At 50.7% G+C, this 26,832-nt stretch overlaps 1 protein-coding gene across 1 annotated transcript in view; it reads right to left on the reverse strand.

The window, feature by feature from the left end:
* The window catches only part of LOC137541989 (alpha-N-acetylgalactosaminide alpha-2,6-sialyltransferase 1-like), a 218,487-nt gene that overhangs the window by 146,483 nt on the left and 45,172 nt on the right, over positions 1-26,832 (reverse strand). Inside the window, exon 4 of the mRNA XM_068263568.1 lies at positions 25,692-25,830. Coding sequence (XP_068119669.1) covers positions 25,692-25,830 — 139 coding nt within the window. The remainder of the gene's footprint in view (positions 1-25,691; positions 25,831-26,832) is intronic.

Below are 26,832 nucleotides of genomic sequence, written 5' to 3' on the forward strand. Positions count from 1 at the left end.
GGAGTCTAGGACACTCAGTCACTGTTCATAGGCTACTAGCTCCTGCGTGTGTGCACTCACTGTCTGTGTACACACTACACACACTCTATTTCCTTTTGATAACTGATTGATTATTGTAATTAGTTAGTTGTACTTACTGTTACTACTTACTGTACTAGGAGTCTAGGACACTCAGTCACTGTTCATAGGCTACTAGCTGCTCCTGCGTGTGTGCACTCACTGTCTGTGTACACACTACACACACTCTATTTCCAAGTTCTGATAACTGATTGATTATTGTAATTGAATATTGTAATTAGTTAGTTGTACTCACTGTTACTACTTATTGTACTAGGAGTCTCGGACACTCAGTCACTGTTCATAGGCTACTAGCTCCTGCGTGTGTGCACTCACTGTCTGTGTACACACTACACACACTCTATTTCCTTCTGATAACTGATTGATTATTGTAATTAGTTAGTTGTACTTACTGTTACTACTTACTGTACTAGGAGTCTAGGACACTCAGTCACTGTTCATAGGCTACTAGCTCCTGCGTGTGTGCACTCACTGTCTGTGTACACACTACACACACTCTATTTCCTTCTGATAACTGATTGATTATTGTAATTAGTTAGTTGTACTTACTGACTGTTACTACTTACTTACTTACTGTACTAGGGACACTCACTCAGTCACTGTTCATAGGCTAGCTCCTGCGCGTGTTTGCGCGTGCGTGCACTCACTGTCTGTAGTGTACACACACTAAATTTACTTGTGATTACTACTGATTATTGTAAGTTGTAACTGCTAGTTGTACTTCCTGACTGTTACTACGTACTTACTGTACTAGGGACACTCACTCAGTCACCTCACCCACCAACCCACTCCATTAAAGTACCCCACTTTTCACCCGCCCTTTTAAAAAACTTTTGTCTATACGCCCAAAACATCGAAGATGTCTGGAAGTGGCAGCCAGCGCGGTTTGGGCAAGGGGAAGGGCAGCAAGGGAATCAGGAGGAGAGGGAGCAGCATTGTGGCAAGCCGCGGGTGCGGGCGCGCCACCATGCACAGTTCCGCAGCAGCAGCGTCAGTGGCTAACATTCCTCCCATAGCCACTGGCCGTGGACGCCTTGGGCGCCGCCCAGCAGGAGCATCTGCAACTCACGCTGCAGAGACACAGCAGCAGCAGAGTGTAGCACCTGCTCCGATTTTCCTCCAGCCGGGTCGGAAACGTCCCATTGAGGAAAAGCATGCAGACACTGTGGTGCGGAGGATGAGCAGCCCGCCATCAGCTCTGCATCTGAGGCCTCCACCCTAACCACCACCACCACCACCCCTGTTCGCAGCAGCCGCCCAGCAGGGTCTGGGGAGGAGGCCAGTTCACCGTCACTCGCCGACCTGTCATTCAGCAGTCTTTTGACCCCAGGCATCATGAGTAAATTGTCTGCTGTTGTTGGCGATCTTGAGGAGGAGATGCTGATGGGCACTTTGGGGGATGAGGGATTGGACAGCAAGACTGTGGCGACAGTCAAGCAGCCCATCCATGCATCAGGAGAGGAGTTTGGGGGGTCCTCATCCCAGCAGGACATGTTTCAGGAGGGGGAGGATGTTGATGACCCGGTGACAGACAGAGACTGGGTGCCACCACCTCCAGGGGATGTCGTCCTCAGCAGCTCTGAGGAGGAGGAGGAGGATGCTCTTGTGGGCCTTGCAAGGAGGCGCATCATTGCAAGCATTGGCAGCAGCAGTAGGCAGGTCCCACAGCCTGCTGGTGTCTCAGGCTCAGCAGCAGCAGCAGCAGCAGCATCTGCCAGTACCACCACCAGCCGCACCCAAGCCCCCCAAGCCCCCCCCCCCCAACCACCACAGGGAGACAGGCAGCAGCGCTTCCATGCCGTAGGGGGATGTTTCTGTCACCAATCTGGCGCTTTTTCACCATGCCCACAGTGTACAGCAAGTACGCCACTTGCAACCACTGTCAGCGGAAGTTGAGCAGAGGTGCAGACCCCTTAAAGTTCTGCACCAGCTCGCTCATCAACCACCTTGCTGCGAAACATTTCCACCAGCATCAGGAGTTCCAGAGGCTGAAGGCATCTGGTGCTGGCAGTGGCACCACACCCATCACTGCACAGCCTTCAGCAGCAGCAGCAACAGCAGCCACCCGCCCTCCTGCTCCTCCAGCAGCACCAGCAGGAGTGCGGAAACGCACTGCTCCTCCCCCCTCTGCAACTCCTGCCGCCGACACTGAGGCCTGTTCTGGCAGCCAGTCCTCAGTGACCTCCTCCGCTGTGTCTGCTGATTCCCGTGCCAGCAAAAGGCCACGCCAGAGCCTTTTGAGCGAGTCCTTCCAGGGGGTGGTTAGGGCTCTGCCTCCCAGCAGCCGTCGCGTGCGGCAGCTGAACGGCTTGCTGGCACGGGCCATGTGCTCCCAACTCCTGCCGTACACGCTCGTGCAGGAGGGGAGCGACATTCGTGCGCTGCTTGCTTGCGCAGCCCCAGACTGGCAGCTCCCCAGCAGACACTTTTTCTCCCGCAAGGCCATTCCTGCACTGCACCGCTTTGTGATGGCCAATGTGGAGCGAGGGCTGGAGCACGCGGTTGGTGAAAGGGTCCACGTCACCATGGACTCCTGGAGCAGCCGCTTCGGGACAGGCCGCTACCTGTCCTTCACTGTCCACTGGGTCAGCTTGGTGGAAGGGGGTGAGGATGGGAGAGCAGCAGCGGGCACAGCAGCAGCAGCAACACAGTGGGTGGTGCCACCCCGCAGGGTCAGGGGAACTGCAGCAGGTTCCTCCGATCCTCTGCCATCCTCCGGCACACCTGGCCAAACCCCCCGCCTCAGCAGCAGCGTGAAGGCCCGCCACTGCCAAGCGCTGCTGCACTTGGTCAGCCTTGGGAAGACCAAGCTGACGGCAACCCATGTGTTGGCCAAACTCCAGGAGCAGGAGAGGATTTGGCTGACCCCCAGAGGCCTCAGAGTCGGAGAGGTGGTGGCCGACAATGGAGCCAATCTGGTTGCCGCAATAGACAGGGGAAACCTGACCCACATCCCCTGTCTTGCCCACGTGCTGAACCTGGTGGTGCAGAAGTTCTTGCGCACGTACCAGGGGATGGGCGAACTGCTGGAAACTGCAAGGAACGTTGTGCGTCACTTCCGGCGCTCGGCTGCAGCCTGTGCGAGCCTGGAAGACGTGCAAAAGGAGCTGGATCTGCCACGCCATCGGCTGATCCTTGACGTTCCGACTCGCTGGAACTCCACCCTGGCGATGTTGGAGCATCTGGTTGAACAGAAGCGCGCTGTCAAACAGTACATTGCCCTGGCCACTGTTTCCGCCGCTCAGAGAAGGGACAAGACCAGCAACATCCCGTCCATCGTCCCCGATGATGACTGGAGGCACATGCAGCAGGTGTGCTTAGTGCTGGCTCCCTTTCTGCAGGCCACTAACATGGTGAGCAGGGACCATGCTATGGTCTGCGAGTGGGTGCCCCTGGTTTGTCTGCTGAACAGGGCCCTCGATGCTTTGCTGGAACAGGGAGCGGCAGCCTTGGACCAGCAGGAGCGGCAAGCAGCTGCACAGTCCACCTCTGAGGGGGAGGAGGAGGAGGACTTGGTGGAGGTCCCTGACCTTGCTGCTGATGAGAGGGATCAGCACAGTGCAGCTGAGTTGGTGCGGGGGTGTAGAGAGGATGAGGCTGACGAGGCAGAGGAGGAGGATGAGGACAGCAGCACTGCCGTCGATGTGCCAGCAGACGTGGCCCGCCTCTTCCCAATGGCAGCGCACATGCTGACGTGCCTGCGCAGAGACCCCAGGGTGATCCAGATGAAGCAGAGGGAGGACATCTGGATCAGCATGATGTTGGACCCACGCCTCAAGGGGAAGTTGAGCCAGTTCCTGCCGCCTGCAGGAGGAGACCCAGCGCAACAAATAAGGAGCTTGCAGCAGGCCCTTGTTGAGCGCTTGGAGGAAGCCTTCCCCCAGCCTTCCACCCCCACTGTCCAGCAGCCAGCACAGAGGCAGCAGCAGGTGCCTGCATCCAGCAGCAAGCACCCCACAGACCTGCTGTCTCTCAGCCACGAGCTCTACAGGACTGTAGAGGCTCCGGCAGCAGTGACTAGAGAGGAGGTGCATGCAGCAGCATCCTCCACCGGTCACAGCCAGCGCCTGACCCGCATGGTGGCTGACTACATGGGGTCCTACAGCGGGCTTGACAGCGATGCCCCTGTTGATCCCATGGAGTATTGGGTCAAGCGCCTGGAGATCTGGAGCGAGCTGGCGCAGTACGCCCTGGAAGTGCTGTCCTGCCCCCCTTCCAGCGTGCTGTCCGAGCGCTGCTTCAGTGCAGCTGGTGGCGTGGTCACCGAGAAACGCTCACGTCTGTCTCACAAGTCTGTGGACAGACTGACGTTTCTCAAGATGAACCAGGCGTGGGTGGAAGGCGAGTTCCTGGCCCCTGTTGTCGGCGAGAGGGGGACATGAACTGGCTAAGAACCATCGTTAATGTGCCTTACCACCCTTTACCACCTCCTGGCTCCTGCTCACTAAGCCAGCCTGGTTCACTTTGACCAGTGGTGCTCAGCAGAGCTCGAATATTCGAGTAGCTCGAATATTCGAGCTCTTTTTCAGCTATTCGAGCTCGGTATTCGAGCTCCGAATAGCTCGAGCTATTCGAATGGGCTATCCGAGTAAACGCGAATAGCCCATTCACTATTCGAGCTATTCGAGCAACCCGGCGCTATTCGAGCTCGGTACCGAGCTCGAATAGCGTCATAGCCCAGATTGATGTCCTTAGAGCCAATCAGAGGGCTCCCAGGCCCTCTGACGGCAGCCAATCACAGAGGGGGACCCTGGCCAGCCCCTACCCTATAAATAGCGGCCGCCATGTTCCGTTTCTCCATGCTTGCCTGAGACTTGTACAGAGAGAGAGTTGCTCCTTTGTGCTTTGGCTTAGCAAGTGCTCTATTGTGATCATTTACCTAGCGTTTTTGCTCACCTACACCTGCCATATACACCTATATTGTTGTTAGTTAGATAGACATTGTATTTTAGTTAGTAGCTTGTGTGTTACATTAGAGACAGGCAGCTGCTGCAAGCTTACTGGTTTAGGCCTCGGGGGCCTTGCCTCTGTGGGCAGCTGTCCTCTGTTTATTTCTCTCATCTATACCAGTATTTCTGCTGTCCTTTACTAATAGTATTGTAGTTATACTGTACTAGGAGTAGGACACTCACTGACTGTCACTGTTTATAGGCTACTAGCTAGCTCCTGCGTGTGTGCACTCGCTCACTGTCTGTGTGTACACACACTCTATTTCCTTCTGATTACTGATAGATTATTGTTATTTAGTTGTACTTACTTACTACTTACTCTTACTGTACCCGTAGGGACACTCACTGTAACTGTTCATATAGGCTACTAGCTCCTGCGTGTGCGCACTGCACTCACTGTCTGAGTGTACACACACCACCCACACTCTATTTCCTTCTGATCGCTGATTGATTATTGTAATTAGTTAGTTCTACTTACTGTTACTACTTACTCTTACTGTACTAGGAGTCTAGGACACTCAGTCACTGTGTTCATAGGCTACTAGCTCCTGCGTGCGTGCACTCACTGTCTGAGTGTACACACACCCACACTCCATTTCCTTCTGATCGCTGATTGATTATTGTAATTAGTTAGTTCTACTTACTGTTACTACTTACTCTTACTGTACTAGCAGTCTAGGACACTCAGTCACTGTGTTCATAGGCTACTAGCTCCTGCGTGCGTGCACTCACTGTCTGAGTGTACACACACAACACACACTCTATTTCCTTCTGATCGCTGATTGATTATCGTAATTAGTTAGTTCTACTTACTGTTACTACTTACTCTTACTGTACTAGGAGTCTAGGACACTCAGTCACTGTCCATAGGCTACTAGCTCCTGCGTGCGTGCACTCACTGTCTGTAGTGTACACACACTAAATTTACTTGTGATTACTACTGATTATTGTAACTGCTAGTTGTACTTCCTGACTGTTACTACTTACTTACTGTACTAGGGGACACTCACTCAGTCACCTCACCAACCAACCCACTCCATTAAAGTACCCCACTTTTCAGCCGCCCTTTTAAAAAACTTTTCTCTATACGCCCAAAACATTGAAGATGTCTGGAAGTGGCAGCCAGCGCGGTTTGGGCAAGGGGAAGGGCAGCAAGGGAATCAGGAGGAGAGGGAGCAGCATTGTGGCAAGCCGCGGCCGCGCCACCATGCACAGTTCCGCAGCAGCAGCAGCAGCGTCAGTGGCTAACATTCCTCCCATAGCCACTGGCCGTGGACGCCTTGGGCGCCGCCCAGCAGGAGCATCTGCAACTCACGCTGCAGAGACACAGCAGCAGCAGCGTGTAGCACCTGCTCCCATTTTCCTCCAGCCGGGTCGGAAACGTCCCATTGAGGAAAAGGATGCAGACACTGTGGTGCAACTCATGACGGAGGATGAGCAGCCCGCCATCAGCTCTGCATCCGAGGCCTCCACCCTCACCACCACCACCACCACCACCCCTGTTCGCAGCAGCCGCCCAGCAGGGTCTGGGGAGGAGGCCAGTTCACCGTCACTCACCGACCTGTCATTCAGCAGTCTTTTGACCCCAGGCATCATGAGTAAATTGTCTGCTGTTGTTGGCGATCTTGAGGAGGAGATGCTGATGGGCACTTTGGGGGATGAGGGATTGGACAGCAAGACTGTGGCGACAGTCAAGCAGCCCATCCATGCATCAGGAGAGGAATTTGGGGGGTCCTCATCCCAGCAGGACATGTTTCAGGAGGGGGAGGATGATGATGACCCGGTGACAGACAGAGACTGGGTGCCACCACCTCCAGGGGATGTCGTCCTCAGCAGCTCTGAGGAGGAGGAGGAGGATGCTCTTGTGGGCCTTGCAAGGAGGCGCATCATTGCAAGCATTGGCAGCAGCAGTAGGCAGGTCCCACAGCCTGCTGGTGTCTCAGGCTCAGCAGCAGCAGCAGCAGCAGCAGCATCTGCCAGTACCACCACCAGCCGCACCCAAGCCCCCCCCCCCAACCACCACAGGGAGACAGGCAGCAGCGCTTCCATGCCGTAGGGGGATGTTTAAGTCACCAATCTGGCGATATTTCACCATGCCCACTGTGTACAGCAAGTACGCCACTTGCAACCACTGTCAGCGGAAGTTGAGCAGAGGTGCAGACCCCTTAAAGTTCTGCACCAGCTCGCTCATCAACCACCTTGCGGCTAAACATTTCCACCAGCATGAGGAGTTCCAGAGGCTGAAGGCATCTGGTGCTGGCAGTGGCACCACACCCATCACTGCACAGCCTTCAGCAGCAGCAGCAGCAACAGCAGCCACCCGCCCTCCTGCTCCTCCAGCAGCACCAGCAGGAGTGCGGAAACGCACTGCTCCTCCCCCCTCTGCAACTCCTGCCGCCGACACTGAGGCCTGTTCTGGCAGCCAGTCCTCAGTGGCCTCCTCTGCTGTGTCTGCTGATTCCTGTGTCAGCAAAAGGCCACGCCAGAGCCTTTTGAGCGAGTCCTTCCAGGGGGTGGTTAGGGCTCTGCCTCCCAGCAGCCGTCGCGTGCGGCAGCTGAACGGCTTGCTGGCACGGGCCATGTGCTCCCAACTCCTGCCGTACACGCTCGTGCAGGAGGGGAGCGACATTCGTGCGCTGCTTGCTTGCGCAGCCCCAGACTGGCCGCTCCCCAGCAGACACTTCTTTGCCCGCAAGGCCATTCCTGCACTGCACCGCTTTGTGATGGCCAATGTGGAGCGAGGGCTGGAGCACGCGGTTGGTGAAAGGGTCCACGTCACCATGGACTCCTGGAGCAGCCGCTTCGGGACAGGCCGCTACCTGTCCTTCACTGTCCACTGGGTCAGCTTGGTGGAAGGGGGTGAGGATGGGAGAGCAGCAGCGGGCACAGCAGCAGCAGCAACACAGTGGGTGGTGCCACCCCGCAGGGTCAGGGGAACTGCAGCAGGTTCCTCCGATCCTCTGCCATCCTCCGGCACACCTGGCCAAACCCCCCGCCTCAGCAGCAGCGTGAAGGCCCGCCACTGCCAAGCGCTGCTGCACTTGGTCAGCCTTGGGAAGACCAAGCTGACGGCAACCCATGTGTTGGCCAAACTCCAGGAGCAGGAGAGGATTTGGCTGACCCCCAGAGGCCTCAGAGTCGGAGAGGTGGTGGCCGACAATGGGGCCAATCTGGTTGCCGCAATAGACAGGGGAAACCTGACCCACATCCCCTGTCTTGCCCACGTGCTGAACCTGGTGGTGCAGAAGTTCCTGCGCACCTACCAGGGGATGGGCGAACTGCTGGAAACGGCAAGGAATGTTGTGCTTCACTTCCGGCGCTCGGCTGCAGCCTGTGCGAGCCTGGAAGACGTGCAAAAGGAGCTGGATCTGCCACGCCATCGGCTGATCCTTGACGTTCCGACTCGCTGGAACTCCACCCTGGCGATGTTGGAGCGTCTGGTTGAACAGAGGCACGCTGTCAAACAGTACCTTGCCCTGGCCACTGTTTCCGCAGCTCAGAGAAGGGACAAGACCAGCAACATCCCGTCCATCGTCCCCGATGATGACTGGAGGCACATGCAGCAGGTGTGCTTTGTGCTGGCTCCCTTCCTGCAGGCCACAAACATGGTGAGCAGGGACCATGCTATGGTCTGCGAGTGGGTGCCCCTGGTTTCTCTGCTGAACAGGGCCCTCGATGCTTTGCTGGAACAGGGAGCGGCAGCCTTGGACCAGCAGGAGCGGCAACCAGCTGCGCAGTCCACCTCTGAGGGGGAGGAGGAGGAGGACTTGGTGGAGGTCCCTGACCTGGCTGCTGATGAGGGGGATCAGCACAGCGCAGCTGAGTTGGTGCGGGGGTGGAGAGAGGATGAGGCGGCAGAGGAGGAGGATGAGGACAGCACTGACGTCGATATGCCAGCAGACGTGGCCCGCCTTTTCCCAATGGCAGCGCACATGCTGACGTGCCTGCGCAGGGACCCCAGGGTGATCCAGATGAAGCAGAGGGAGGAGATCTGGATCAGCATGATGTTGGACCCACGCCTCAAGGGGAAGTTGAGCCAGTTCCTGCCGCCTGCAGGAGGAGACCCAGCGCAACAAATAAGGAGCTTGCAGCAGGCCCTTGTTGAGCGCTTGGAGGAAGCCTTCCCCCAGCCTTCCACCCCCACTGTCCAGCAGCCAGCACAGAGGCAGCAGCAGGTGCCTGCATCCAGCAGCAGCAAGCGCCCCACAGACCTGCTGTCTCTCAGCCACGAGCTCTACAGGACTGTAGAGGCTCTGGCAGCAGTGACTAGAGAGGAGATGCATGCAGCAGCATCCTCCTCCGGTCACAGCCAGCGCCTGACCCGCATGGTGGCTGACTACATGGGGTCGTACAGCGGGCTTGACAGCGATGCCCCTGTTGATCCCATGGAGTATTGGGTCAAGCGCATGGAGATCTGGAGCGAGCTGGCGCAGTACGCCCTGGAAGTGCTGTCCTGCCCCCCTTCCAGCGTGCTGTCCGAGCGCTGCTTCAGTGCAGCTGGTGGCGTGGTCACCGAGAAACGCTCACGTCTGTCTCACAAGTCTGTGGACAGACTGACGTTTCTCAAGATGAACCAGGCGTGGGTGGAAGGCCCCTGTTGTCGGCGAGAGGGGGACATGAACTGGCTGCCGGAACCATCGTTAATGTGCCTTACCACCCTTTACCACCTCCTGGCTCCTGCTCACTAAGCCAGCCTGGTTCACTTTGACTATTACGTCGCCTGCAGCCACACATTTTACACCTACAGTGGGCTGCTGTGTACTGCCCTTCTGCTGTCTGTCTGTGTTTCCCACTGCCAGGGTACACAGAATTACCTTCTTCTGCTGCCACTCTGCCACCAGCTATTACGTCAAACAATAGCTATATTGGTTGTAAAACCAAAAACCAAAAAACCATTAAAAAAAAAAAAGGTTTAATTTTTCTGAGGTGCCCGGGTTGAAAACTGTGTTGTCCCAGTTGTGTATTGGACACAATGTGGGCTGCACGACCGCTGTCTGGGACCTCCTGTTGTGTTTATTTACAGCCCTGGTATCACCGCTAGGTACCAGGGCTATTATGTCACGCTGCCTACCTGCTGCCACACTCACACTGCTCCTCCATACCTCCTCCTGCTGCTGCTGCTGCTGTCTGTCTGTGTTTCCCACTGCCAGGGTACACAGATGATTTACCTTCTGCTGCCACTCTGCCACCAGCTATTACGTCAAACAATAGCTGCTCGCCTACTCCTCCATTCCTCCTCCTGCTGCTGCTGTCTGTCTGTGTTTCCCACTGCCAGGGTACACAGAATTACCTTCTTCTGCTGCCACTCTGCCACCAGCTATTACGTCAAACAATAGCTATATTGGTTGCAAAACCAAAACCAAACAAACCATTAAAAAAAAAAAAAAAAAAGGTTTAATTTTTCTGAGGTGCCCGGGTTGAAAACTGTGTTGTCCCAGTTGTGTATTGGACACAATGTGGGCTGCACGACCGCTGTCTGGGACCTCCTGTTGTGTTTATTTACAGCCCTGGTATCACCGCTAGGTACCAGGGCTATTATGTCACGCTGCCTACCTGCTGCCACCCTCACACTGCTCCTCCATACCTCCTCCTGCTGCTGCTGCTGCTGTCTGTCTGTGTTTCCCACTGCCAGGGTACACAGATGATTTACCTTCTGCTGCCACTCTGCCACCAGCTATTACGTCAAACAATAGCTGCTCGCCTACTCCTCCATTCCTCCTCCTGCTGCTGCTGTCTGTCTGTGTTTCCCACTGCCAGGGTACACAGAATTACCTTCTTCTGCTGCCACTCTGCCACCAGCTATTACGTCAAACAATAGCTATATTGGTTGCAAAACCAAAACCAAACAAACCATTAAAAAAAAAAAAAGGTTTAATTTTTCTGAGGTGCCCGGGTTGAAAACTGTGTTGTCCCAGTTGTGTATTGGACACAATGTGGGCTGCACGACCGCTGTCTGGGACCTCCTGTTGTGTTTATTTACAGCCCTGGTATCACCGCTAGGTACCAGGGCTATTATGTCACGCTGCCTACCTGCTGCCACACTCACACTGCTCCTCCATACCTCCTCCTGCTGCTGCTGCTGCTGCTGTCTGTCTGTGTTTCCCACTGCCAGGGTACACTACACAGATGATTTACCTTCTGCTGCCACTCTGCCACCAGCTATTACGTCAAACAATAGCTGCTCGCCTACTCCTCCATTCCTCCTCCTGCTGCTGCTGTCTGTCTGTGTTTCCCACTGCCAGGGTACACAGAATTACCTTCTTCTGCTGCCACTCTGCCCCCAGCTATTACGTCAAACAATAGCTATATTGGTTGCAAAACCAAAACCAAACAAACCATTAAAAAAAAAAAAAAAGGTTTAATTTTTCTGAGGTGCCCGGGTTGAAAACTGTGTTGTCCCAGTTGTGTATTGGACACAATGTGGGCTGCACGACCGCTGTCTGGGACCTCCTGTTGTGTTTATTTACAGCCCTGGTATCACCGCTAGGTACCAGGGCTATTATGTCACGCTGCCTACCTGCTGCCACACTCACACTGCTCCTCCATACCTCCTCCTGCTGCTGCTGTCTGTCTGTGTTTCCCACTGCCAGGGTACACAGATGATTTACCTTCTGCTGCCACTCTGCCACCAGCTATTACGTCAAACAATAGCTGCTCGCCTACTCCTCCATTCCTCCTCCTGCTGCTGCTGTCTGTCTGTGTTTCCCACTGCCAGGGTACACAGAATTACCTTCTTCTGCTGCCACTCTGCCACCAGCTATTACGTCAAACAATAGCTATATTGGTTGCAAAACCAAAACCAAACAAACCATTAAAAAAAAAAAAAAGGTTTAATTTTTCTGAGGTGCCCGGGTTGAAAACTGTGTTGTCCCAGTTGTGTATTGGACACAATGTGGGCTGCACGACCGCTGTCTGGGACCTCCTGTTGTGTTTATTTACAGCCCTGGTATCACCGCTAGGTACCAGGGCTATTATGTCACGCTGCCTACCTGCTGCCACACTCACACTGCTCCTCCATACCTCCTCCTGCTGCTGCTGCTGCTGTCTGTCTGTGTTTCCCACTGCCAGGGTACACTACACAGATGATTTACCTTCTGCTGCCACTCTGCCACCAGCTATTACGTCAAACAATAGCTGCTCGCCTACTCCTCCATTCCTCCTCCTGCTGCTGCTGTCTGTCTGTGTTTCCCACTGCCAGGGTACACAGAATTACCTTCTTCTGCTGCCACTCTGCCACCAGCTATTACGTCAAACAATAGCTATATTGGTTGCAAAACCAAAACCAAACAAACCATTAAAAAAAAAAAAAAGGTTTAATTTTTCTGAGGTGCCCGGGTTGAAAACTGTGTTGTCCCAGTTGTGTATTGGACACAATGTGGGCTGCACGACCGCTGTCTGGGACCTCCTGTTGTGTTTATTTACAGCCCTGGTATCACCGCTAGGTACCAGGGCTATTATGTCACGGCGAGCTGCCTGCCTCATTGACTGCCTGCTGCCACACACTCATCCTCCTCCTCCTGCTGCTGAATTTACCTCCTGCTGTCTTTGTGTTTCCACTGCCAGGGAGCACATACAATGGCGCTTCCAACATGCGTGCGCCCACCAGCTATTTGTTACGCTCAAAAATAGCTGCATTTCTTTAAAAAAAATTGAAAAGAGAAATACGTGAAGATGATGAAGAAGAAGATGAAAAAGAAGAAGAAGATGAAGAAGATGAAGAAGAAGAAGATGAAGAAGAAGAAGATGAAGAAGAAGAAGATGAAGAAGAAGAAGATGAAGAAGAAGAAGAAGATGAAGATGAAGAAGAAGAAGAAGATGAAGAAGAAGAAGAAGAAGAAGATGAAGAAGAAGAAGAAGATGAAGAAGAAGAAGAAGATGAAGAAGATGAAGATGAAGAAGAAGAAGAAGATGAAGATGAAGAAGAAGATGATGAAGAAGAAGAAGAAGAAGAAGATGATGAAGAAGAAGAAGAAGAAGATGATGAAGAAGAAGAAGAAGAAGAAGATGATGAAGAAGAAGAAGAAGAAGATGATGAAGAAGAAGAAGAAGAAGAAGAAGAAGATGATGATGAAGAAGAAGAAGAAGAAGAAGAAGAAGAAGAAGAAGATATAGAAGAAGAAGAAGAAAGATAAAGAAGAAGAAGAACAAGTATATACAGTAACACTACTGAACAAAATTTAGGACACAACTTCTCTTTCCACATTTTTTTTTAAAGGAACATCCCCACATAATCACTTGCTGTTGTTACTTGGAAAAAAAGATGTTTCTTGCATCATTCACCCTCAAAACAAGTGTTGGAAGCTATTTAAGGCCAATTCGAATAGTCAGCTCGAATAGTGAGCTCGAATACCGACTCGAATAGTGAGCTCGAAGTCCGAGGTCGAATCGAATAGTAAAAATTATTCGACTCGAATATTCGACTGACCTCGAATAATTTACTATTCGAATTCGACCAAACTCGAATTTTAAAAAGGGGTATTTGAGCATCACTAACTTTGACTATTACGTCACCTGCAGCCACACATTTTACACCTACAGTGGGCTGCTGTGTACTGCCCTTCTGCTGTCTGTCTGTGTTTCCCACTGCCAGGGTACACAGATTTACCTTCTGCTGCCACTCTGCCACCAGCTATTACGTCAAACAATAGCTATATATCTGTGTAATTTGTTTTACAAACAAAACCAAAAAACCATTAAAAAAAAAAAAAAAAAAAAGGTTTAATTTTTCTGAGGTGCCCGGGTTGAAAACTGTGTTGTCCCAGTTGTGTATTGGACACGATGTGGGCTGCACGACCGCTGTCTGGGACCTCCTGTTGTGTTCATTTACGGCCTGGTATCACCGCTAGGTACCAGGGCTATTATGTCACGCTGCCTGCCTGCTGCCACACTCACACTACTCCTCCATTCCTCCTGCTGATGCTGCTGTCTGTCTGTGTTTCCCAACGCCAGGGTACACAGATTTACCTTCTGCTGCCACTCTGCCACCAGCTATTACGTCAAACAATAGCTGCTCACATTACTCCTCCATTCCTCCTGCTGCTGCTGCTGCTGTCTGTCTGTCTGTGTTTCCCAACGCCAGGGTACACAGATTTACCTTCTGCTGCCACTCTGCCACCAGCTATTACGTCAAAAAATAGCTATATCTGTGTAATTGGTTGTAAAACCAAAACTACAAAACCATAAAAAAAAAAAAAGGTTTAATTTTTCTGAGGTGCCTGGGTTGAAAACTGTGTTGTCCCAGTTGTGTATTGGACACAATGTGGGCTGCACGACCGCTGTCTGGGACCTCCTGCCTGCTGTGTTTATTTACAGCCCTGGTATCACCGCTAGGTACCAGGGCTATTATGTCACGCTGCCTGCCTGCTGCCACACTCACACTACTCCTCCATTCCTCCTGCTGATGCTGCTGTCTGTCTGTGTTTCCCAACGCCAGGGTACACAGATTTACCTTCTGCTGCCACTCTGCCACCAGCTATTACGTCAAACAATAGCTGCTCACATTACTCCTCCATTCCTCCTGCTGCTGCTGCTGCTGTCTGTCTGTCTGTGTTTCCCAACGCCAGGGTACACAAATTTACCTTCTGCTGCCACTCTGCCACCAGCTATTACGTCAAAAAATAGCTATATCTGTGTAATTGGTTGTAAAACAAAAACTACAAAACCATAAAAAAAAAAAAAAGGTTTAATTCTTCTGAGGTGCCCGGGTTGAAAACTGTGTTGTCCCAGTTGTGTATTGGACACGATGTGGGCTGCACGACCGCTGTCTGGGACTTCCTGCCTGCTGTGTTTATTTACAGCCCTGGTATCACCGCTAGGTACCAGGGCTATTATGTCACGCTGCCTGCCTCATTGACTGCCTGCTGCCACACACTCATCCTCCTCCTCCTGCTGCTGAATTTACCTCCTGCTGTCTGTGTGTTTCCACTGCCAGGGAGCACATACAATGGCGCTTCCAACATGCGTGCGCCACCAGCTATTTGTTACGCTCAAAAATAGCTGCATTTCTTTAAAAAAAAAATTTGAAAAGAGAAATAAGTGAAGATGATGAAGATGAAGAAGATGATGAAGATGAAGAAGAAGATGAAGAAGATGAAGATGAAGATGAAGATGAAGATGATGAAGATGAAGATGATGAAGATGATGAAGATGATGAAGATGATGAAGATGATGAAGATGATGAAGATGATGAAGATGATGAAGAAGATGAAGAAGATGAAGAAGATGAAGAAGATGAAGAAGATGATGAAGATGATGAAGAAGATGAAGAAGATGAAGAAGATGAAGAAGATGAAGAAGAAGATGATGAAGAAGATGATGAAGAAGATGAAGAAGAAGATGAAGAAGAAGATGAAGAAGAAGATGAAGAAGAAGATGAAGAAGAAGATGAAGAAGAAGATGAAGAAGAAGATGATGAAGAAGAAGAAGAACAAATTTCTGGACACAACTTCTCTTTTCAACTTTTTTTTTTTTTTTAAAGGAACATCCCCACATAATCACTTGCTGTTGTTACTTGGAAAAAAAGAGGTTTCTTGCATCATTCACCCTCAAAACAAGTGTTGGAAGCTATTTAAGGCCATTTCGAATAGTCAGCTCGAATAATGAGCTCGAATACCGACTCGAATAGTGAGCTCGAATTCCGAGGTCGAATCGAATAGTAAAAATTATTCGACTCGAATATTCGACTGATCTCGAATAATTTACTATTCGAATTCGACCTAACTCGAATTTTGAAAAGGGGTATTTGAGCACCACTAGTGACAGCAGGTGCACATTGAAATACCCATCACAGCATATACCTAGCTGTTGTGTTAAGTGAACCTACCTCATCACTGCATATATCTACCTGTTGTGTAGAGTGAACCCACCTCATCACTGCATATACCTACCTTTTTGTGTTGAGTGAACCCACCTCATCACTGCATATACCTACCTTTTTGTGTTGAGTGAACCCACCTCATCACTGCATATATCTACCTGTTGTGTTGAGTGAACCCACCTCATCACTGCATATACCTAGCTGCTGTTTTCAGTGAACCCACCTTCCTACGTGAGTGCACGCAGTGTGATATACCACTCCGTGCATACCTGTTAACTGCTGCACCTGTGTGACTGCACTTTGTATTAGTCAAATCAGTGCATACATTTCACTTCATCTCCCCCCCCCCCCCCCCCGATATGGAAAAAATGGACAAAACAGGTAGCGGAAAAGGTAGGGGCAGACCCAGAGGAAGGCCATCCGGCACCGGCAGGTCTGTGCGAGGTCGTGTTGATGTGATTTCATGCGGCCCTGGCCCAAATTACAGTGCTCAGAAGAAGTCACGGGCCATCAACTCCCAAGATTGTCAGGACGTACTTGACTATTTAACACAGAACACCTCATCTTCCGCAGCCACCAGCGCTACTACAAGCACCACATTTGCTGCATTTGACACTTCGCTGGAGTTATTTGGTGGTGAAATCAAAGATTCACAGCCACTACTGCTACAACACTAAGCAAGTTACACCACCTCCTATGTCTGAGTTAGGCAGCGACACTATGGACGTAATGTGTGAAGAGGAGGATTATGAAGTACCTGCTGTTGGTGCAGTTTTGGAGTTGTCTGAGGCAAGCAAAGCTGGGCAGGATGATTATGATGATTATAATGATACGGCTCCCACGTATGTTACCAATAGAGGAGATGAACAGGGGGACAGTTAAGAGGGGGAGTCAAAGAGGAGTAGAAGGAGACGAGTTCCTGAAAGAAGCAGGGGGAGTTCATCCTCAGAAACAGCTGATGGCAGTGTCTGGCGCCATGTATCGCCACCTATGGACAGCCAGCCAACATGTCAACATTAGCTGGTGAGGCCACCATAGTGCCCACCATAGTGCCCACAACCCAGCAGCTCAGCAGTGTGGAAATGTTTTGATGTGTCTGCCTCAGATCAGAGGCTGAGCTAAGCCATCTGTTCTCGCTGTCTCCAAATATTGAGCCATGGAAAGGCCAACACTCATGCAGGGACAAGTGCCTTACGAAGGCACCTGGAGAAAAGGCACAAACTGCAATGGGAAGAGCACCTAAGCAAAAGCAGCACACAAAAGAAAAGGCACCCTCCTTCTCCTCTTCCTCCAGGTGCAGCATCTTCAGCCACTTTCTTCCTTGCACCTTCACAGCCACCCTCCTCCACTCCGCCTCTGCCCTGGAGCGGTTCCTGCTCCTCTGCCCACAGCAGCCAGGTGTCTGTGAAGGAAATCTTTGAGCGGAAGAAGTCAATTTCTGCCAGTCACCCCCTTGCCCGGCATCTGACAGCTGATGTGGCGGAACTGTTAGCTTGCCAGCTATTACCATACAAGCTGGTGGACTCTGAGGCTTTCTGTAAATTTGTGGCCATTGGGACACTGCAGTGGAAGATACCAGGCCGCAATTATTTCTCTAAAAGGGCGATACCCAAACTTTACCGTGAAGTATAGAGGCCGGAGGTGTCATCTCTGGCACACAGCGTTGGGTCAAGGGTCCACCTGACCACGGATGCCTGGTCTGCCAAGAATGGTCAGGGCTGCTACATTACTTACACAGCCCATTGGGTCAAACTGGTGAACGATGGCAAACAGAGAGTATGTGACTGTGCAGCGGACCAACTTGTTGTGACACCTCCACGGCTTGCAGGCAGGCCTCCTGCCACCTCCTCTCCTTCTCCTCCTACTACTCCTGCTACATCCTCTTTGCTGTCATCCTACTCCTCCTTGGCTGAGTGGAAGTTCAACTCTACTGGTGCTGCCATCTCTTCTCCAGCTACACAGCCCCATCTCCTCAGAGCCTATGCTGCATGCCAGGTAACTTAAGACGGTGTCACGCCATCTTAGTCATATCTTGCCTCAAAGCGGAGAGTCACACTGGAGCAGCTCTCCTGGCTGCTCTTAACAAACATGAGGATCAGTGGCTGACCCCGCACCAGCTGGAGATCGTCAACGTGGTGTGTGACAACGGCAGCAATCTCCTTTCCGCTTTGAATTTGGGAAAGCTGACACATGTACCCTGCATGGCACGTGCTGAATCTAGTCGTTTAAAGATTTATGTCAAAGTACCCTGGCTTAGCGGACATCCTGAAGCAGGCCAGGAAGTTGTGTGGGCATTTCAGATGGTCTTACACGGCCATGGCACACTTTACGGACATGCAGTGGAGAAACAACTTGCCAGTGAGATGCTTGATATGTGATGGCCCGACTCGCTGGAATTCGACCCTGCTCATTTTCTCTCGCCTTCTGGAACAGGAGAAAGCCGTCACCCAGTACCTGTACAATTATAGTAGAAGGACACAATCTGGGGAGATGGGGATGTTCTTGCCACCGAACTGGACACTGATGCGAAATGCATGCAGGCTCATGCAGCCATTTGAGGAGGTGAAAAACCTGGTAAGTCGCAGTGATGGCACCATCAGCGACTTGATCCCCTACGCTTACCTCCTGGAGCGTGCCGTGCATAGAGTGGTGGATCAAGCTGTGGAGGAGTGTGAAGAGGAACAGTTATGGCAGGAAGTGGTGTGGGATCAATTTACATCAGAACCAGATGTTTCCTCAACACCTGCAGCAGCACAGAAGGGGGAGGAGGAGGAAGAAGAGTCATGTGGGGGAGAAGAGGAGTCAGACTCGGATGATGAGGAAGGTGTTTCTGTGGAGGAGGAAGAGGCAGCGGCAGAAGAACCGCAGCAGGCGTCACAGGGGGCTTGTGCTATTAAATCCCGTGGTATTGTTTGTGGCTTGGGGGAGGAAGAGGACTTACATGATGTCACTGAGGAAGAGCAAGAGGAGATGGATAGTATGTCTGGATCCAACTTTGTGCAGATGGTGTCTTTCATGCTGTCCAGCCTGTTGAGGGACCCTCGTATAAAAAAACTCAAGGGGAATAAGCTGTACTGGGTGGCCACGCTACTAGACCTTTGGCATAGGCACAAAGTGGCGGACATGTTACCAACTCACCAGAAGGCAGAAAGGATGCAGCACATGCAGAACAAGCTGGCAACTCTGCTTTACAATGCGTTTAAGGGTGATGTCACAGCACAACGCAATAAAGGTACCACTGCCATTAATCCTTCTCCCATGTCCACGCAGGCAAGGACAGGATACTCCAGCGATCTCATGGTGATGTCGGACATGCAGACATTCTTTAGTCCAACGCCTCGCCTTAACCATTCTGGATCCACCCTCCACCAATGCCTGGACCGGCAGGTAGCCGACTACCTGGCCTTAAGTCTGGATGTAGTCACTGTGAGCAGTGATGAACCCTTGGACTACTGGGTGCGCAGGCTTGACCTGTGGCCAGAGCTGTCCCAATGTGCCATCCAACTTCTGTCTTGCCCTGCCGCAAGCGTCCTGTCAGAAAGGACCTTCAGTGCAGCTGGAGACATTGTCACTGAGAAGAGAAGTCGCCTAAATCACAAAAGTGTTCAGTACCTCACCTTGAATGAATGATGCATGGATCCCGGATGGCTAGACTATGTCCCCACACACAGCATCTCTGCCTGCACGCCATGTGACTGACTGCCTGCCCCAAGACTAAGTAGCTTCCCAAACAGCATCGCTGGCAGCAGGGCGCTTGCCTTCTCCGCCACCACCAACAGGGTCCAGGACTCCAGGTGAATTCCTGAATTTTTAAGGCCGCTGCTATACTCATTTTTCTGGTGCATGTACATGCCTGCCTAATTTTTCTGGCTGCACTGCAGCTGCAACAACAAAACAAAAGGCATGTACATGTGCCAAATCCCCCTTTGTGATCATTACCTTGCCGCAGTGAAGGGACTTGCGTATCACAATGAAGCAATGACCGCCGGCTATATGAGTGTCTCGGGAGTGGCACACCAAAGATAATAAGGTTGTTGCTTCATTGTGGTCAGACCAAACTTGATCAGCTGGGCAGACACTGTTCTGTCATACAGCTACCTCAGCCCGGCGACCAGATGGGCTGGAAGGCCGCCATCACCTGCACTCTTGTCATGGTGCGCACCAGTCCAGCACGGCCGACACTACATAAACAGCTGTTTGCGGTGTGTTACACAGTGAGTTTGGTGTGTCAGTGTGAAGCAGTACTCTAATCACACTCCCTGATTGATGTATACGCATGCAAGATGTTTTAAAGCACTTTAGGCCTGCTATTTGGCATTCAATGTGATTTCTGCCCTTAAAACGCTGCTTTGCGTCAAATCCAGATTTTTCCCCGGGACTTTTGGCATGTATCCCACTCCGCCATGTCCCCCTCCAGGTGTTCGACCCCTTGAAACAACTTTTCCATCACTTTTCTGGCCAGCATCAATTTTTCTAGTTTTCCAAGCTCGCGTAAACCGAACTTTTGCACAAGTTTGCGAACCGAAAATTGGAGGTTCGGGCCATCTCTAATTTTGAGGTGTCTGAGTTGAAAACTGTGCTGTCCCAGTTGTGTATTGAACACAATGTGGGCTTCACGACTGCTGTCCGGAACCTCCTGCTGTATGGTGTTTATTATTACAGCTGTGGTACCAACGCTAGGTACCATGGCTGTTTACATTGCCTGCTGCCACATGTCACTCCTCCTCCTGCTGTCTGTGTCCCCACCGCCAGGGTCTGCAGAATTATACGCTGCTTCCATGCGCCACTAGCTATTATTACGCTAAAAATTTAGCTATAAATAAAAATGGTGGTGAAGAAGAAGAATAACCGGGTGAAGAAAAAGGAGGAGGATTTCTTTTTTATTACACCTATTTAATTGTGATTTCCCTTTAAAGAAAAGAAATTAGTTTTAAGGCCATCCGAATTCGATCTCTGATTGAATTCTACTGGTCGTGATCACGGCCGAACCCAAATTTGACCCGGATCAAAATTCGAATGTACTCAAATTGAATTTCGGTTTATTCGAGCATCACTGCCCTTGACCCAACACTGTGTGCCAGAGATGACCCCACTTGCCTTTCTACATCATGGTACAGTTCGGGTATCGCCTTTTGAAAAAAGTAATAGTGGCCTGGTATCTTCCACTGCGGTGTCTCAATCGCTACAACTTTTCATAGAACTCGGAGTCCACCAGCCGGTATGGTAACAGCTGACGAGCTAACAGTTTCGCCAAGCCAGCTGTCAGACGCCGGGCAAGGGGGTGACTGGCAGACATTGGCTTCTTCCGCTCAAAGATTTCCTTCATGGAAACCTGGCTACTGCTGTGGGCAGAGGAGCAGGAACCGCTCAAGGTGAGAGGTGGAGTGGAGGAGGGTGGAGGTGCAAGGGAGAAAGCGGCTGAAGATGCTGCACCTGAAGGAGGAAGAGGAGAGGGAGGGTGGCTTTGCTTTTGTGTGCTGCTTTTCCTCAGGTGGTCTTCCCATTGCAGTTTGTGCTTTTTTGTTATGTGCCTGCGTAAGGCAGTTGTCCCTACGCTGGTCTTGGTCTTTCCACGGCTCAATTTTTGGTGGCAGAGAGTATAGATGGCATTGCTCTCATCTGAGGCAGACACACACAAACATTTCCACACCACTGAGCCCTGGGATGATGGAACTTTGGTGGTGGTGTCAGCAGCTGACGTTGAAGGGCATGTTGGCTGGCTGTCCATAGGTGGCAATATATGTTGCCGGACACTGCCACCAGCTGTTTCTGACAACAAGCTCCCTCTGCTTCTTTCAGCAAGCAACTCGCTCCTCCTATTCCTCTTTGACTCCCCCTCTGAACTGTCCCCCTGTTCATCTCCTCTATTGGGAACCCACATGACATCCATGACAGTTTCATCATAATCCTCATCATAATCATCCTCCACAGCTTTGGTTGTATCAGATACCTCCAAAACTGCACCAACAGCAGGTACTTCATCCGCCTCCTCACACCCTACATCCATAGTGATGCCTAACTCAGACATATGAGGTGGTGTAACTTGCTTAGCGCCTTCATCTTGTTGTAACAATACTGGCTGTGAATCAATTAATTTCCCACCAAATAACTCCTGGGAAGTGTCAAATGCAGCAGATGTGGTGCTTGTAGTAGCGCTGGTGGCTGCAGATGATGAGGTGTTCTGTGTTAAATAGTCAACTACATCCTAACAATCTTGGGAGTTGATGGCACGTGCCTTCTGAGCACTGTACTTTGGTCCAGGGCCACACAAAATTACGTCAGCGCGACTTCGAACAGACCTGCCAGGTGGCCTGCCTCTGGCTCTGCCTCTTCCTGTTGTTTTGTCCATATTGGGGGGGATGAAGTGAAAGGTATGCACTGTTTGACTAATACACAGTTGCAGTAAAAGGTATGCAGTGGCTACTGGCAGAACAATGTGCAGTCACACAGGTGCAGTAAAAGGTATGCAGTGACTGCTGGTAGAACAATGTGCAGTCACGCAGGTGCAGAGAAAATGGATGCACTGACTGCTGGTATATAATACAATGTGCAGTCACAGGTGCAGTTAACAGGTATGCACGGACTGGTATAACAATGTGTATAACAATGGTATAACTGGTATAACAATGTGCAGTCACACACACAGGTGCAGTAAAAGGTATGCAGTGACTGCTAGTAGAACAATGTGCAGAGAATCCAAGAAAAAATCACGCTTCACCAGATGATGGAAAGTATTCAAAAAAGACCTTTATTTATAATCCAACATCAAAGTAGCAGATAAAAGCTCACATGTATTGGAGCAACGGCTCCTTAAAGGAGTTGTCAGGGAAATTGTAATAAAATAAATGCTACTTACCGGGGGCTTTCTCCAGCCCCAAGCTCCCAGGACCTCCCTTGCCGCAGCTCTGCCAACAGCCGTTTTCCAGAGCCATGACCTGGTCCCTAGTGATGACGTCAGAGCAACCTGGAGGTTGCTCTGTACTGCGCCTGCGCAATCGGCACTGTCAATCACTGCCACGTGGCCCAGAGTGGACTGCGCAGGCGCAGAACTACTACCACCTGCGCAGTCCGCTCCGGCCCACATGGCGGTGATTGACAGCGCCGATCGTGCAGGCGCAGTACAGAGCGACGTCCAGGTCGCTCTGACGTCATCATCGGGGACCTGGACGGAGCTCCGGCAAACGGCTGCGCGTAGAGCTGCGGCGTGGGACGTCCTGGGAGCTTGGGGCTGGAGGAATCCCCCGGTAAGTAGCGTTTATTTCATTACAATTTCCCTGACAACTCCTTTAATCATAGCTATGATTAAGGAGCCGTTGCTCCGATACGCGTGAGCTTTTATCTGCTACTTTGATGATGGATTATAAATAAAGGTCTTTTTTGAATACATCCCATCATCTGGTGAAGTGGGATTTTCTTGGATCCTCTGGAGATTTGGCTTCAAACTCTCTTCTCCCATTTGTGTCAAAATGTGAGTGTAGCATCCTTTCACCAGTTCTGTCTAGAACAATGTGCAGTCACACAGACAGGTGCAGTAAAAGGTATGCAGTGACTGCTGGTAGAACAATGTGCAGTCACACAGACAGGTGCAGTAAAAGGTATACAGTGACTGCTGGTAGAACAATGTGCAGTCACACAGGTGCAGTAAAAGGTATGCAATGTCTGCTGGTATAAAATACAATGTGCGGTCACAGGTGCAGTTACAGGAGGTATGCACGGACTGGTATTACACAATACAATGTGCAGCTGTCACAAACACAGGTCCAGTGAAAATGAATGCACTGACTGCTGGTATATAATACAATGTGCGGTCACAGGTGCAGTTACAGGAGGTATGCACGGACTGATATTGCACAATACAATATGCAGCTGTCACACACACCGGTCCAGTGCCAGTGAAAGGTATACACTGAATGTGCTGGGCCTGGCACAGTATAGCAATTAGCAAGGGCCAGCTGCGACACACAGGGCTGTATAATGCAGTGTCAGTGGCACACAAAAACAAACAAAAAACACTTTGCAAGAACATTAGCTCTGAAAAGAGCTCTTTTTGTGGTGCTTTTCAACAACAAAGATCAGCTAGGAGCAAGCTACAAGAGCCTAACTAAGCTTTCCCTATGTCTACAGCAGGTTCCTCTCCCTTCTCTCACTAACAGCAGCAAACAGTGAGATCATGGCCGACTCTGCTGCCTTATATAAGGCGGGAAGGGGGTGTCACGGAACAGCCATGAGAAACGAGAACGCAATCAGTTTATTGCACCGATTGCCAGTGACGTGCTATATCTAGATTGGTTGTGTAGGAGCATCTGCAGTCAATCTGGGCTAGCAGTACTTAGGTGCAGGATGTCTTTTGAAGTGTTAATTAGCTTGGGCCAGGCCTGTATCCCGAAGAATGTTTATTTTTAATTACCTCCATTTGGTGAACCCTTTCATACAGGGAGAGCAAGGAAGCTACTCCCAGCAGGAAGGCTATTCAAAACCTGATGTCATCCAGACTATCCGGCACTGACCACGGGCCATCTGAATGCATATGATGTATGGTTTCTTGACGATTATATGGCAACTGTACATCGCACAGCTATGAAATTCATATAGTCTTATGCGGTAAAATCTGGCAATCGTACTGATATGAAATTCATCGCGATAGCCCGTCTGGTTATTGAGGTATGACCCTTCTCAAGAACTGGGTCCGCTGCACTAGCCATGTCTGATGTCATATTAATCTGTATTTTCTGACAAGTATGAATCTGTTATCCCCCTAAATATGACTTGTATCGTTTGTGAGTTACGGCATTTTATAAGTTTAAACCCAAAATCTCTCAGAGGGAAGGAACTGTCATTGGTGGGTAATTCAGAGGGGGCCGGCATTGCCACACCCCCAAACCAGCTTCATCAAAAGCATCTGCGAGGGGCTCTTCCCTCCTTCCTCCATTTTCCACCTTCATGAACGCGTGCCCACTGTGAGGAACAAGTGGTGGCCATTTTGCTTGGATTTTAAATTGAGCTGAAACAAAGGACTTGACCAAGGACTTTATGATTCTTCCCACAAAAGGACATTGTTCCATGAAACTAAGTATTTTTTTTTCCTTTTCTTTTCATACTGCGCTATTAATGTCTCAATAATTGTTGATTTTAATGATTGTCAGTATATATTATTTATATTGCCCGTGAATAAAGACTTTATCAAAGTCATTCACTGTTCCGCTACCCTATTATTCAGCATACACAGAAACTGAACTCAGACTTCTGAAGAGACGCTACTGTTGTTACTAGCCAGACAGAATAGAGTGTGTTTAACTGTTTTTTATTTGCAGGACCAGTCAGTCAGTCAGTCGGGTCCACTGGCCCATACCAGTGGTGGTGGCAGTTATACCCTGAGATAGTGTGTAAGTTGTAATTACCGTACCTCACAGGCTCCCTTCTGGTCGGGCTGCTTCCCAAATTTCCATCGGTTTCTGCGCAAAGATCACGCCCACAGCTTGCATGATCTGTGTGCTGAAACTGATTGGAAGGCAATTTGCGGTCTGACCACTAGGGCTCTTGTGACTGGGGGGGGGGGGGGGGGCTCCAGGAGGGAGTGCAGCCTGATTGGCTGCCATGTGTCTGCTGGCTGTGATATAGAGGGTCAAAGTTGGGTGGATGGGTTCAGCGGGGGTTTGTGCACGCGTGCGTTGGTTGCAGTGGTTTTGCATGGGTAAGGTGGGAGAAGGGGGTGAGGGGTTCGCGGCTGAGCTCTAGCGCCAATTTTTTAACATGCAGGCTTATTTCTAGTCTAGATATATTTTCAGAGCAAGTATAGATAAACAAAACCATGAAAAAAAAATGTTTCTAGAATTTTTTTTTTGGCTTACCTTGTCCTGCGGAATGTGTCTGAAGCCTTTCTTATAGTTGGTGTATAGGGAGGTTAGCATGGTGAAAGCAGTAAAGCCATAGAAAGAGGTTCTGTTCCCCACATCTTTTTCATATCCTTCAATAATGGCTCCATTGACCCTAAGACACACACAGTGGAATATGGATATGTGAGTACAACAGCATTTATTTTGGGATGAAGAAAGACACCATCCTAGCAATGACCAGGGGCGCAGCCAGCATACAGGCGAGGCACGCCCCCGCTTGGGGCCTTACCCTGCATGGGGTCTCGCTCTGCTGCTGGCGGCAGGCGTGCAGGAGGGTGGACATAGCGGCAGGGGAGCTGCAGAGAGAAGTTTCCACTTACCCTCCTCGATCCTGAATGCAGCGTCTATCTACTTCCTGTCCCGGTACCTGTCGCTATGGTAACAGCGCCCCCTGTGATGACGTAACCGCATGTCATCACAGGGGGAGCTCTTACCGATGCGAGGTGCATCGAGACAGGAAGTAGATAGAAGCTGCATGCTGATCAAGGCACGTAAGTGGAAACTTCTCTCTGCTGCTCACCCTGCCACTGCGCCCACCCTCCTGCCTATACTGGGGGCATATACCTATCTAAAATATACTGAGGGCATATACCTATCTAACCTATACTGGGGGCATATACCTATCTAATCTTTACTGGGGGCATATACCTATCTCACTTATACTGGGGGCATATACCTATCTAACCTATACTGGGGGTGTATACCTATCTAACCTATACTGGGGGCGTATACCTATCTAACCTATACTGGGGGCATATACCTATCTAACCTATACTGGGGGCATATGCCTATCTAATCTATACTGGGGGCATATGCCTATCTAACCTATACTGGAGGCATATACCCATCTAATCTATACTGGGGGCACCTACCTATCTAACCTATACTGGGGGCACCTACCTATCTAATCTATACTGGGGGCATCTACGTATCTAACCTATACTGGGGGCATATACCTATCTAACATATACGCAAGGGTACCTACCTATCTAACCTATACTGATGGGCACCTACCTATCTGACCTATACTGTGTGCAACTGCCTATCTAATCTATATTGGGACATCTACCTCTCTAACCTATACTGGGGACACCTA

The sequence above is a fragment of the Hyperolius riggenbachi genome, chromosome 12, assembly GCF_040937935.1.
Source record: "Hyperolius riggenbachi isolate aHypRig1 chromosome 12, aHypRig1.pri, whole genome shotgun sequence".
NCBI classification, from domain to species: domain Eukaryota; kingdom Metazoa; phylum Chordata; class Amphibia; order Anura; family Hyperoliidae; genus Hyperolius; species Hyperolius riggenbachi.